Raw genomic sequence first — 13,461 nt, forward strand, 5'->3', positions numbered from 1 at the left:
TGAGAGCGGGGGGATCTGCCATCCGAGGTGCTGGCGCCCGGTGACTCCCCAGGACACGAGGCGGCCGCGCCCGCTCAGATGGGCGTGACTCAGCGCTGTTGTTCCCTCAGTCCATCACGCAGCCAGAGTCCACGGGGGATCCGAACAACATGACCCTGCTGGCGGAGGAGGCCCGGCAGCTCGCAGAACGGTAACGGCCCCGCCCCTCCACGTTGTCCTGGGGGGGCAGTGACATTGCACCTCCCAGAGCTAACTCCGGCCTGCTTAGATTTTAGCATCAAGGCCTTGCAGTGAACACGCGGCTAAGAGGCTCAGTAGCATCCAATCACAAACTTTAAAAAAATTTTAAATTAACTTCTAACAGAAAAGTTTAATTTTCAAATCTCAATAGAAAGCATTTAATAGCCCATAGTGCATTTGAAAATATGCCAAGGAAAGCAACCATTTTAATTCCTGATTTTTTAGACTTTTTTTTTTTATTAAACATAGGTGATTTCTTTAGGAGACTTGAGAAGTCTCAAGTTAGAAAGTTTTTTTTTAAGGTTTATTTATTTATTTGAGAGGTGGAGTTACAGAGAGAGGGAGAGAGAGAGAGAAGTCTTCCATCCACTGATTTTCCCCCAAAATGCCCACAACGGCCAGAGCTGAGCTGACCAGGAGCTTCCTCCAGGTCTCCCACATGGGGGCAGGGCCCCAAGCACTTGGGTCATCTTCTACTGCTTTCTTAGGCCATCAGCAGGGAGCTGGATCAGGTGGAGCTGCTGGGACATGAACCTGTGCCCATATAGGATTCCAGCGCCACAGGCGGAAGCTTAACCTGCTGTGCCACAGCACCAGCTCACGTTAGATTTTAAAAGCAGAGTCCGGCGCCCCAGGTTATAGTCCCAGTCGGGGCACCGGATTCTGTCCCGGTTGTCCCTCTTCCAGTCCAGCTCTCTGCTGTGGCCCAGGAGTGCAGTGGAGGATGGCCCAAGTGCTTGGGCCCTGCACCCCATGGGAGACCTGGAAGAAGCACCTGGCTCCTGGCTTCGGATCGGTGCAGTGCACGGGCTGTAGTGGCCATTTGGGGAGTGAACCAATGGAAGGAAGACCTTTCTCTTTCTCTCACTGTCTAACTCTGCCTGTCAAAAAAAAAAAAAAAAAAAAAAAAAAGAAAGAAAAGAAAAAGAAAAAAAGGCAGAATTGCTAGAATGTAGCCTCTGTGAGAACTGGGGAGGTGAAGAGACCCCAGGCACTGGCCGGACCACTGTGCCATGCATGACCATGGGGGTCCAGTGGCGTTCCCTGGCAGCGTCTGGGGCGTGGCCGCCAGGAGCCAGGGTCGGCTGCACAGAAGGTGGCCTGAGAGCCTGAGACCACGTTCGTGATGAGAGCAGCAGGTTCTGCTCAGCACATGTGGTTTGACCTGTGAGTTTTCCCCGGATAAGTGTGTTTCAAGGTAGTCTTTCTGGAATAGTCCTTTAGCTGCAAGTTTGAGACCATCAGTCTTGGACAGCATCCCTGTCTGCAGAACACTGTAACCTCAGCCAGCTGAAGTGACCGCACGCGGCCGGGTTAGGGGCTCCCCCAGTAGAACTCTGCTCCCACCAGTGTGTGCCAGCACGGTGAAGCAGTCCCCGCCCCTCCACAGCCACAGGCGCACCTGTTCGGAGCTCACTCTGTCGCCTTTGCCCGCAGCCACAAGCAGGAAGCCGATGACATCGTCCGAGTGGCGACAACAGCCAACGACACGTCCGCGGAGGCGTTGGCGCTGCTCCTGAGAACGCTGGCCGGAGAAAACCAGACGGCGCTCGAGATCGAAGACCTCAACAGGAAGTGAGTGACGTCACAGTGCTGGCGGCATCGGGACTGGAGCCCACCAGGACTGCGCGGTGGTCAGGGCAGGGCCGTGGAGCCGGGTCGAGTTGGATCCCGTGACTGCAGCTGTAGGGGCGGGGGCGAGACAGCCCTGGCCTCACGCTTCTGCTTCAAGGGGAAGAAGGCGTTATGTAGTAGGGTAGGGTGAGAGGCCTCACAGCAGTGCACTCGCTGCCAGAGGAAACGTGCCTGTTCGTCCCTCCTGCACCCGAGTGCTGGGGCGGGGGGTGTTCCAGATTGTGGAATATTTGTGTGTACGTACCGAGATGCCTTGGGGTTGGGACCCAGGTCTGAACCCAGAATCCACTGTGTTCTGTGCACCTCACAGACGCCTAGGCGTTCACCCTGCTGCCTCGTGAGGCGCCCTGTGGGCCCCAGAGCTCCAGGCTTGGCAGCGTTTCTGGGTTGGGTGCTCGGGCCTTGTGTGGCAGACCCCACGTTACAGAGAAGCCAAGGCGTGAACGTGGGCTGGATCCCGTGACGGAGTCTCCTCGGTCACGGACACTGAGTGGGGTCTGGCTGCCACGAGGCTGCGAGCGGCTAAGGTTCTGTCAAATCTCATCGCTCACTCCAGGTACGAGCAGGCGAGGAACATCTCTCAGGACCTGGAGAAGCAGGCCGCCCGCGTCCACGAGGAGGCCAAGCGTGCCGGGGACAAGGCCGTGGAGATCTACGCCAGCGTGGCCCAGCTGAGCCCCGTGGACTCGGAGGCCCTGGAGGTACGGGGCAGCCGAGGGCATGCACACCGAGACCCACCCCCGGCGAGCCGCTGCGTCGTGGCGCATGGGCACAGGTGGCACCCATGCACGGCAGAGGCGCCTGGGCCTGAGGCCCCCATGTCAGCCCAGCTCTGGTGCACGGCACTCACCTGCAGCAGGGGACTCCCAGGGACAGAGGGGCGTGCCCCAGGCTGGGGCTGCGTGGGCTCTGTGTTCCTGTCTGTTGGGGGGCCTCTCCCTAGGCTCTGAATGGATGGTACATTTTCCACATCAAACTTTTTTTATTTATTTGTTCAAAAGGCTGAGTGACAGGGAGGCTAAAAAGATCTTCCATTCTCTGGTTCACTCCCCAAATGCCCACAGAAGCCAGGACTGGGCCACACTGAAGTCAGGAGCCAGGAGCTCCATCCAGGTCTCCCACGTGGGTGCAGGGGCCCAAGCACCCGGGCCACCTTCCACTGCCTTCCCAGACCGTGAGCAGGGAGCTGGATGGGATGTGGAGCAGCCGGGACTCACACCAGCACTCCCAGTGTGGGACGTGGCACCCCGGCGATGGCTGCACCTGCCACGCCACAGTGCCTGCCCATGGACCATGCAGGGTGCCGGCTGTCACTCGCCGTGTCCGAGGGGCTAGGCCAGTCTTTACTGTTAGGGTCAGGGCTCTTCAGACACGCGCCTGCCACCTGCTTCCTCGGACGGGGAATTTGGAAAACAGACAAGGCTGTGACCAAAGCCAGGAAGTGTCCGCTGCTGTGGTGCCTGGAAGGACACAGGGGCCGTCCCGTGTCCTGGTCAGGGCGTGGGTGCACGTGGTCCCGCGTGTCACGTCCGTGGCATCCTGCCACGCGTCGCTGTGTGCCCTGTCTGAAGTGGAGCCGTCTCCCTCAGAATGAAGCACGCAAGATAAAGAAGGAAGCTGAGGACCTGGCCCGGCTGGTGGACCAGAAGCTGAGCGACTACGAGGACCTCAGGGAAGACATGAGAGGGAAGGAGTTTGACGTGAAGAACCTTCTGGAGAAGGGGAAGACAGAGCAGCAGGTCGGTCTGACCGGGGCTGCCTCTGGCTGAACGTGTGGGCGGTGTCCAGAGCGTGCAGAGCTGAGCCTGGCCGGTGGGGGTCGGGGCCTGCCCATCAGGGGCCTGCCCGTCGGGGGTCCTGCCATCGGAGGCCGTGCCCGTCGGGGGCCTGCCCATCAGGGACCCTGCCTGTCGGGGGCCTGCCCGTCGGGGGTCCTGCCATCAGGGGCCGTGCCCGTCGGGGGCCTGCCCATCAGGGACCCTGCCTATCAGGGGCCTGCCCATCGGGGTCCTGGCCATCAGGGACCCTGCCCGTCGGGCCATGTCCGTCAGGGTGCCGTGCCTGTTGAGCCGTGCCGGGCTCACGCCTCGCCGCCTGCCCTCACAGACCGCAGACCAGCTGCTGGCCCGTGCCGATGCGGCCAAGGCCCTTGCCGAGGAGGCAGCGAAGCGGGGCCGAGACACTTTGCAGGAAGCTAACGACATCCTGAGCAACCTGAAAGGTAGGGGAGGCGGGGTGGGCCTGCACCCACGTCCCCTCTGCTGCCCAGGGCTTCAGAGCACCCCCAGAGCCTGCGTCCCCATGCCCCCCGCAAGCTCGGGACGGCTGCGTCGCCTGCTGCGCTGGCTTCCCTGTCCCCTGCCTATGGCGTCCCACTGTTCTTGGTCTTTTCACCCAATTCCCTGAGCAGCCCCGGTGCCCCTGTCCACACGGGGGTGGGGCCCGTGGCCTGCGTCTGAATCCCCACTCATGGATTGGGTCAGCTCTGCCCCCTTGGTTTCTCACTCACAGAACGGCACACAAGGGACACTCGGCCGTTGCGCAGTCCAGCGGCGGGGGCTGGCCTCCCTGGGCTCCCGGTGACACGTTTTCCATGAGGCGTGTCTCAGGCGTGACCGTGTGTGGCGGTGACACGCCCCGGGGCGTCTGTGTTGCCGCACACCTGTGGTCAGCGGTCTCTCCCCCGCCCGTCCCTGGCAGACTTCGACAGGCGCGTGAATGACAACAAGACGGCTGCGGAGGAGGCGCTGCGCAGGATCCCGGCCATCAGCCAGACGCTCGCCGAGGCCAACGAGAAGACCCGCGAGGCGCAGCTGGCGTTGGGCAACGCCGCGGCCGACGCCACTGAGGCCAAGCTCAAGGCCCACGAGGCTGAGCGGATCGCCAGTGCCGTCCAGAAGGTGCCCACAGGCCTGCCCCCCTTTCCTGGGCTCCAGCAAAACTGCCGAGACCCTGTGCTCCCCTCGTAGGCTAGGGTTAGAGCAGCGCCCACCCCGACTGGGGAGGACGCCAGACAAGCCCCCTGCTCGGGGACCCCTGCTGCGTCTCCATGGGGGCTCTGAAGGCCAGCGAGCCCCTCCCAGAGAGCAGCCCCTTCCTGGGTCCCTCAGCCATAGCACTGGCACGTTTTCCACCTTGCTCCGAGTGCCTTGAACACGACTCACCTGCAAGCCAGCAAGTGAGCAAGTGCATCACCCGCCCCTCCAGAGACCCCCACAGAGACCCCTCCCAGAGACCCCTCCCACAGAGACCCCTCCCAGAGACCCCTCCCACAGAGACCCCTCCCGGAGGAGAGATGGAGGTTCACAGGGGTTTGTGGGTGTCTTTCCCCAGGGGGCTCTGGATTGGTCTGGGGCTGAGGTCTTGTAGTTGTGAACTGGGAGGAGGCAGGGCCGCAGCCGCGTGCGTGGCCTGGCGTGCCGGGAAGCGTGGTCGTGCGCTGGTCGTGCGCTGGCCCTGCGGTCTTGGGTGGGAACGGCAGGAGCAGAGCGGACGTCGGGGTCAAAGCGGTTGCACCTGGAGGTGCCTGTAACCCGTGAGGCGCCGCGCTGGGAGCCGTCGGTTCCTCGGGTGGCGGAGGCCAGCGGCCGCTGTGCCCGTCAGGGCCGGAGCCGCCCTCGGACACGGGGTCGGTGTGCTCAGCAGTTTGCTGCTCTTGGCCCAGAACGCGACCAGCACCAAGGCAGAAGCTGAGCGGACGTTTGCGGAGGTCACGGGTCTGGACCACGAGGTGAACGAAATGTTGAAGCAGCTGCAGGACGCAGAGAGGGAGCTGAGGAGGAAGCAGGACGACGCCGACCAGGACATGATGATGGCGGGGATGGTAGGGCAGGGCGGGGGCGGGGGCCCGGGTGCTGAGCGGGTGGGGGCGAGGGCCCGGGTGCTGAGCGGGGCGGGGGGGGGGGTAGTGAGGAGCCCAGGTGCTGAGCGGGGCAGGGTGGCGGGGTGGCGGGGGCGTGGGCCTGGGTGCTGAACGGGGCAGGGTGGCGGGGGCGTGGGCCCGGGTGCTGAGGGGGGCGGGGGCGAGGGCCCCGGTGCTGAGCGGGGCAGGAGGGGCGGGGCGAGGGCCCGGGTGCTGAGCGGGCGGGGGCGAGGGCCCAGGTGCTGAGCGGGGCGGGGGGCGGGGGCGTGGGCCCGGGTGCTGAGCGGGTGGGGGCGAGGGCCCGGGTGCTGAGCGGGGCGGGGGGCGGGGGCGTGGGCCCGGGTGCTGAGCGGGTGGGGGCGAGGGCCCGGGTGCTGAGCGGGGCGGGGGGCGGGGGCGGGGGCGTGGGCCCGGGTGCTGAGTGGGGCGGGGCGGGGGTGAGGAGCCCAGGGTGCTGAGCGGGGCAGGGTGGGGGGGGGTGAGGAGCACAGGGTGCTGAGCGGGGCAGGGTGGGGGGGGTGAGGAGCCCAGGTGCTGAGCGGGGCAGGGGGGATGGTGAGGAGCCCAGGGTGCTGAGCGGGGCAGGGTGGCGGGGGCATGGGCTCGCGGTGGCCACAGTGGAGGCAAGGCAGCGCACGGAGGCCGGTGTGCCATGCAGGGTCCTGTCCATTGATTGCTTTCTACTGCGAGCGTGTTCTGCCCAGGCATTGGGTTTGCGGCTGCGTAGGAAGTCCGAATCCTGGCCTCCACCAGGAGTTCTGCCACACATCCCCGCCCACGGCCACGACTCGCTCTCGCATGGAGGCCGGGGGACGCGGCAGAGCAGGCGTGCCTCTGAGTGGCTGATGGCTAAGCGGTGTGAGGTCAGAGTTAGTGTCCCCCAGCGCTGGCTCCGGGGCAGCCCCAGAGAAGCAGCCCCCAGGCTCGCCTCCGCGGCCACGTGCGGGTGACTTGTGGGTGCCAGCACCCTCCTATTCCCACTGTGCCTTGGAACTGGGGTGCAGGTCTTGGCAGAAGGCGCCTTCTGTCCGGGGCAGGGCTGGGCAGGGACCTTGGCTGACCCGCACAGGAGCTCTTGAGGCAGACAGGGCGTTGCCCTCTGCTGCCAAGGCAGCACCCAGCTGCTCATCACTTCACCTCAGCTGGGGGCAGGGCGCATCCCCATGTAGGCAGTGAGGGGGTCCCTGGGCTGCGGGACGCTGGGTTCCGCGTGGGTTTATTGAAATGACAGGGCGGAGCTCCCGCTGTGTCCCCCTCACACACTGCCTGCCAGGACCCACACTGGGGCCGGCTGGGCTCGTCCTGCCAGCCCGGCGTGGGACGGCAGCCACGACGGGGCCCCAGGCTTGCCGCTGACCCCGCGTGCTGCTGCTTGGTGTGAGGTGCCTGTGGCTCTGAGCGCAGAACACGCTGAGAACAGGAAGGCGGGGTGTGCAAGGCCGTGCGGGGCCACCGGGTCACTCCCTGCAGCCGTGTCTGGAGCGCACCTGCTTCCTGGGCCTCGGCCTTGCCTGCATGTCAGCTGCCACGGGCTTCCCCACTTATCTGTCTCTGCGGAGGGCTGTGTGCTGTGTGTCTGGTGTGCTGTGCGGGTGGTGTTTCTGTGGGGGGGGGGGTGTGTCTCCATGGTGTGTAGTTGTAGCTGGGTATTGTGTCTGGGCATGTTTGCGTGGTACATGCTGTGTGTGTGCCATGCTTGCCTATGCGTGCCGTGTCATTGCGGCTGTGTCTCGGGTCTGTGATGGGTTTTATGTGTGTGGTGTGCCTGCGTGCTTGTAGTTGTAGCTGGGTGTTGTCTGGGATGTGTGCTCTGCATGGTGTGGTGGGTGCTGTGTCTCTGGCGTGTTCAGTGTGTGTCGTGTCTGCATGATGGGTGCTGTGTCTCTGATGTGTGCTACATGTGTTGTATCTCTGGCGTGCCCTGTGTGTGGTTTGTGTGTGGTAGACGCTGTGTCTGGCGTGTGCTGTGTGTGGTTTGTGTGTGGTAGACGCTGTGTCTGGCGTGTGCTGTGCGTGGTTTGTGTGTGGTAGACACTGTGTCTCTGGCGTGTGCTGTGTGGCGTGTTTGTGTGTGGTACACGCTGTGTCTCTGGCGTGTGCTGTGTGCTTTGTGTGTGGTAGACACTGTGTCTCTGGTGTGTGCTGTATGGCGTGTTTGTGTGTGGTAGACGCTGTGTCTGGCGTGTGCTGTGTGTGGTTTGTGTGTGGTAGACACTGTGTCTCTGGCGTGTGCTGTGTGGTATGTTTGTGTGTGGTAGACGCTGTGTCTGGCGTGTGCTGTGCGTGGTTTGTGTGTGGTAGACACTGTGTCTCTGGCGTGTGCTGTGTGGCGTGTTTGTGTGTGGTACACGCTGTGTCTCTGGCGTGTGCTGTGTGGCATGTTTGTGTGTGGTACACGCTGTGTCTCTGGCGTGTGCTGTGTGCTTTGTGTGTGGTAGACACTGTGTCTCTGGCGTGTGCTGTGTGTGGTTTGTGTGTGGTAGACACTGTCTCTGGCGTGTGCTGTGTGGCGTGTTTGTGTGTGGTAGACACTGTGTCTCTGGTGTGTGCTGTGTGGCGTGTTTGTGTGTGCTGTGTGTGGCGTGTCCATGCATGGTGTGTCTGCAGCTGGAGTCTGGGTGAGGGGGCTGCAGGAGACGTCCCTTGGCCACGACGTCTTTGAAGAGCACTTGTTTCTGTGGGGCCCCAGGAGGCCTGGAGGGCGAGCACTGGCTGCCCCGGAGGCCCCTGCCCTCGCCCCGTGCACGGCCTCCGCAGGCTGGGTTTGCACCCCTGGGCACTCCTGACGGACCCACAGGGAAAGGCGCGATCATCTAGAGCCCGCTGGCCACTCTACGTGTTGTCACCCGGGTGCAGATGAGAAATTCCCCCCCGAGCCTGCCCAACCACACCCTGCCGTGGGGTTGGGGCAGGACCCTGAGCACGTGCCTCCTCCCCCAGGCGTCGCAGGCCGCCCAGGAAGCCGAGATCAACGCCCGGAAGGTGAAGAACTCTGCCACCAGCCTCCTGGGCATCGTCAGCGACCTCCTGCAGCAGCTGGGTGAGTGGCAGGAGCTGGCTCTGTGCCGGGGCCAGGGCCGGGGGGCCGCGGGCCAGAGGCCCCCTCGGAGTCACCCGCGTCGTCTGGCTCCGGTGTGAGATGCCGCACACGGTGAATGGTGTCAGCTGGAGGGGGAGCCGTGGCGTGGCTTTGGGCTGTGTCCTCGGTCTGGGCTAGGCAGAGCGGGGCCGAGCCGGGCTTCCCCGGCCATCTTCTGGCAGCGCCTCAAGGGTTCACGGTGAAGGTTGTGAGCGGGTAGAGGACGCGGCCCGGGGGTCTCTGCCCCGAGAGCGGTGAGGTCTGATTGCTCGGGGCTTCCTTACCCAGTGGGGGACATGCCAGAGCCAACCAGCAGCTTGGGGCTGGGGGACAGGTGCGGGCCAGCCGTCAGGGAGCCGCTCCAGCTGTGCCCGCTGCAGCCAGGAGTGTAGGCTTTAGGGGGTGGTGAGTTTTGTGTGGGGTTCTCGTTGGGGTGGGCACTTTGTCTCAAGGGTCAGGCAGAGTGTGTTGTGTACCAGCAGCAGATGGAAAATGCACGCGGGCTAGAGCGAGGGAGCCCAGGGCAGCGGGGGGGGGTCGCCAGCCTGCAGTGCCGGGACCCAGGGCAGCAGGGGGGTGGTTGCCAGCCTGCAGTGCCAGGACCCAGGGCAGCGGTGGGGTGGTCGCCAGCCTGCAGTGCCGGGACCCAGGGCAGCAGGGGGGGTGGTCGCCAGCCTGCAGTGCCAGGACCCAGGGCAGCAAGGGGGGGTGTCACCAGCCTGCAGTGCCGGGACCCAGGGCATCAGGGGGTGGTCACCAGCCTGCAGTGCCAGGACCCAGGGCAGCGGGGGGGTCACCAGCCTGCAGTGCCAGGACCCAGGGCAGCGGGGGGGGTCGCCAGCCTGCAGTGCCAGGACCCAGGGCAGCGGGGGGGTCACCAGCCTGCAGTGCCAGGACCCAGGGCAGCAGGGGGGGTGGTTGCCAGCCTGCAGTGCCGGGACCCAGGGCAGCGGGGGGGGTCGCCAGCCTGCAGTGCCAGGACCCAGGGCAGCAGTGGGGGGGCGGTCGCCACCCTGCAGTGCCAGGACCCAGGGCAGCGGGGTCAGTCGTCAGCCGGTAGTGCTGGGGTCCAGGACAGCGGGGGGGGGGGGATGGCAGTCTTCAGCCAGCAGTGCTGGGGTCCAGGGCTGGGAGGGGGGGGTAGTCGTCAGCTGGCGGTGCCGGGGTCCAGGGTGGGGGGTGTGGGGAGCAGGGCCCGTCTCCCGCCACATGGCAGGGTGCCCGGGAGACAAATAAGTACTGAGACTGTGGACTGAAACTAACTATGCGTCTGATCTCCCACCATATGGCGCTGAGAGAGTAAACAAATCTTACACAGCTGCTTCGTTAATTAGCTGATTCCTGACCCAACCCCTGTTTGGAAGAAAGCGGCGAGCTCAGCACATGGGCAGCAGAGCACGGATTGGTGGGAGGGGACTATAAAAGGGGGAGAGAGACAACATGCGGGGCCCCCTGAGAGAGCTGGTCGGGGAGCTCGCTGGTGCCGCTCCTCCGCAAAAGCAGGGGAGTGGCGGGGGTGCCGCTCCTCCGCGGAGGCGGGCGAGCGGCAGCAAATCCGGGAAGTGCCGGGGAAAGAAAACAGGGTCCGCTGCCGTTCCTCCGCTCGCAGAGGAGCGACAAGTGGTGCCGTGACTCGGATACGGACAGGAGGAGGAAAGCCGGGAAAATACCGGAGGGAAACTAGGGAGAACCTAGGGAAAAACAGCGCAAGGCCCGGTGCCGTTCCTCCGCTCGCGGAGGAGCGACGGGGTGGTCGTCGGCCGGTGGTGCCGGGGTCCAGGGTGGGGGGCGGTCGTCGGCCGGCGGTGCTGGGATCCAGGGTGGGGGGCGGTCGTCGGCCGGCGGTGCCGGGGCCCAGGGTGGGGGGCGGTCGTCGGCCGGCGGTGCTGGGATCCAGGGTGGGGGGCGGTCGTCGGCCGGCGGTGCTGGGATCCAGGGTGGGGGGCGGTCGTCGGCCGGCGGTGCCGGGGCCGGGAGGGTTTCCTGAGCACTTTGCGCCTGCGTGCTTTCCCGTGGAAGTGGTTTCTTCACGAGAATCGCCTTCCCAAGCTGACCGTGCAGCTGGAGTCATCTAGCGCCCCCAGCGGCGTCTCCTGAGGGCTTCCTCCTCGCTGTGTCTGAGCCTAGGGCTGGGGCCTGTGTTCCCTGCTGTGTGCCCACGTGGCGCTGACGTGACCCAGCCACTTCTCTGTGGCTAACATGACGCGGTGTCCGGGTGTGCACCGGCAGAAGGTGTTGTCCGTCCCCGGAGTCCGGCCCGGTCAGGTCTGGGGGCGGAGACTGCTCTTAGCAGGCCCGGCCCCTCTCAGGGAAGCAGCAGCCGCGTGCGTCTGCCCTGGGCTCGCGCCGTCAGGCCCTGGAGGACAGCACGGCCCGCAGGTCCCTGCTGCAGGCCCTCGGGGCGAGGTGCCGCGCGCGTCCGAGCCCTCCTGTGTCCCCTCTGGCCTGCAGGGCAGCTGGACACGGTGGACCTGAACAAGCTGAGTGAGATCGAGGGCAGCCTGAACAAGGCCAAGGAGGAGATGCAGGCCAGCGACGTGGACCGCAAGGTGGCGGAGCTGGAGCGGGAAGCCCGGAAGCAGGAGGCCGCCCTGCTGGACTACGAGCGCGACATCGAGCAGGTGCTGCGCGACATCCGCAACCTGGAGGACATCCGCGGCTCGCTGCCGGCCGGCTGCTTCAACACGCCGTCCATCGAGAAGCCCTAGGCGCGGCCGCGGGCCCGCGCTGCCCCGCACTGCCCCTCAGCGCTGGGAACAGCCCCAGGCTCAGCGCGGGCGCGGCACACACCGGGCAGCCTCGGCACCCCGCCCCCTCCCATCCCCGCACTCACGTCTATGAAGGAAAGGCCGGGCCCAGACAGTGGGATGGCCACCAGCGTCGGTGCCGTGTCCTCCCCCACGGAGCCACAGCAGGCAGACGCCCGCGCGCGGAGGCCGCAGTGACCGAGTCCGGCAGAGCGGGGCGTGGGCCTTCCGATGCTGGCCCGGTGGGCTCCCGCTGTCCAGGCCGCCGACCATGCGACGCAGAGGCGGGAGACCCCCGCCGAGCCCCTTCCAGAGGGCCTGGTGCAGAAGCAACAGGGACGTGTGACCGCTGCGGTTTTCCTGAAACCCAGCGAGCTGTCCGGGACTCGTCCCCGGTGGGATCGCAGCGGAAGAGCAGGTTGGGGAGGGGCCGGCTGCAGCTCAGTCACGGACCCTGCGCTGTGTTTCTGTGCTGGAGAGAGAGCGTGTCTGGCTCTTAGCGCCTGGCCTCGAGCCCCCAGGCCCCGCCCTTTGTGGTGCGGCGGCCCCCGGGGGCCTCCCGGCCTTGCCTCTCTGCCCCGTGGTCGCCCCCGACACCGTCGCCTGCCACGAGTCTCTCCCTTAGCCTCTAACACTATGCAACGTCGGCCCTTACCCGCGGGGGAGGAGCCGGGACCTGACACACTGGTGCTATGACTTATTTCAGATCTATATTTTTGTGTGAACATTGTGTTTTACCATGACCATAGAGTAAGGAACTCATGTGAATATCCCCGGCCCTGCTGTCGCCGCCTCAGGCCCTCTGCTCCCCTGGCCGCGCCCCCGGGACCCCCTCCCCGGCCCTGTCCCAGGAGCCCGTGCTTGTCGGCTCCACTCCACACTCCCGGCCCAGGTCCGGGTGCCTCCGCCCACAGCGCCTGCTCCCCCCCTCCCAGGCGGGTGGGGGCCTTGGGCTCCACCGTCGGTGCCTCCTGGGTCTCCCCAGCATTGAGCTGGCTGCGGCCTTTCTGGCGGCGGTTAGAGCCGGGTGGGTGGTGGAGTCCCCGGCTCTCTGGGCGGGGAGGAGCGCACGGCGGCCTCCGCCCACCCCCGTGTCTTGGGAGGCACAGCTCTTACTTGCCCAGGGTCCCATCCGTGTTTCCTGGCTCGTGCCTGTTGTTAAGCGGCCACAGCCTCCTGCGTATGTGCTGGCCGAGGTCGCAGGGGACGGGGGAAGGGCCGAGGGTGGACGCCGGGGTCACACTGGCAACTCTGAGGCCACCGCGGGGTTTCTGTCGCGTTGTGGGTTTCTTTCCTTCTCCACCTGTGTGGTGTATTTTTAAACAGATTTTATTTTTCAAAGAAGAGTTCTTGTAGACGATCACACTCCCACGGGCCAGCGTGGCCTCCCGGCGTGGCCGCAGTGGCCGACAGGATGCCTGCCGAGGGGCGCAGGTGCCCCCGCCCCGCCCCGCCCCGCCCGCGGCCGCGGCCCGTGCCTCCGTGCCTTCACTTGAGCTGTTTGCCTTAATCTCTGCAGTCTTGCTTTCAGGGTGGTTAATAAAATGCAACACTTGGCATTTTTTATGTTTAAAAAACAGTATTTTATTTATAATAAAATCTGAATATTTGTAACCCTTTCTCTTGGGCGTGGCCTGAGTGTGTTTCTGGGGACGCCGGCATGTGCCAGGCAGGATGAGCGGCGTCTCCGGGCTACCCGGCACCTTGGGACACCGCGGTGTAGCTCCAAGGGCACCAGGGCCCCACACTCTCGGACCGGCTGTGCTGGGGCAGCGAGAGGCGGCCAGGTCCTGGGGTCCCCGGGCAGACGCCGTCGAGGCTGCCCTGTGCGCAGCCTTCCAAGGCAGGTCCTGGGGTCCCATGGGAACAGAACCGAGGGGTCGTTTGGCACAGTGGGG

The 13,461-nt window shown here is 65.1% G+C and overlaps 1 protein-coding gene across 1 annotated transcript in view; it reads left to right on the top strand.

Annotated features, from left to right (window-relative positions):
* Positions 1–13,184, top strand: part of LAMC1 (laminin subunit gamma 1) — a gene marked incomplete at its 5' end in the record, with an annotated part of 82,997 nt that extends 69,813 nt beyond the window's left edge. The window contains 9 exons of the mRNA XM_051841433.3: positions 111–190; positions 1,678–1,815; positions 2,432–2,576; positions 3,465–3,614; positions 3,982–4,096; positions 4,576–4,775; positions 5,540–5,698; positions 8,678–8,777; positions 11,268–13,184. Coding sequence (XP_051697393.3) covers positions 111–190; positions 1,678–1,815; positions 2,432–2,576; positions 3,465–3,614; positions 3,982–4,096; positions 4,576–4,775; positions 5,540–5,698; positions 8,678–8,777; positions 11,268–11,524 — 1,344 coding nt within the window. The remainder of the gene's footprint in view (positions 1–110; positions 191–1,677; positions 1,816–2,431; positions 2,577–3,464; positions 3,615–3,981; positions 4,097–4,575; positions 4,776–5,539; positions 5,699–8,677; positions 8,778–11,267) is intronic.
* Positions 13,185–13,461: the final 277 nt, after the last annotated feature.

Source organism: Oryctolagus cuniculus, chromosome 13 (assembly GCF_051225735.1).
Source record: "Oryctolagus cuniculus isolate XC-2025 breed Fujian yellow rabbit chromosome 13, ASM5122573v1, whole genome shotgun sequence".
NCBI lineage: Eukaryota > Metazoa > Chordata > Mammalia > Lagomorpha > Leporidae > Oryctolagus > Oryctolagus cuniculus.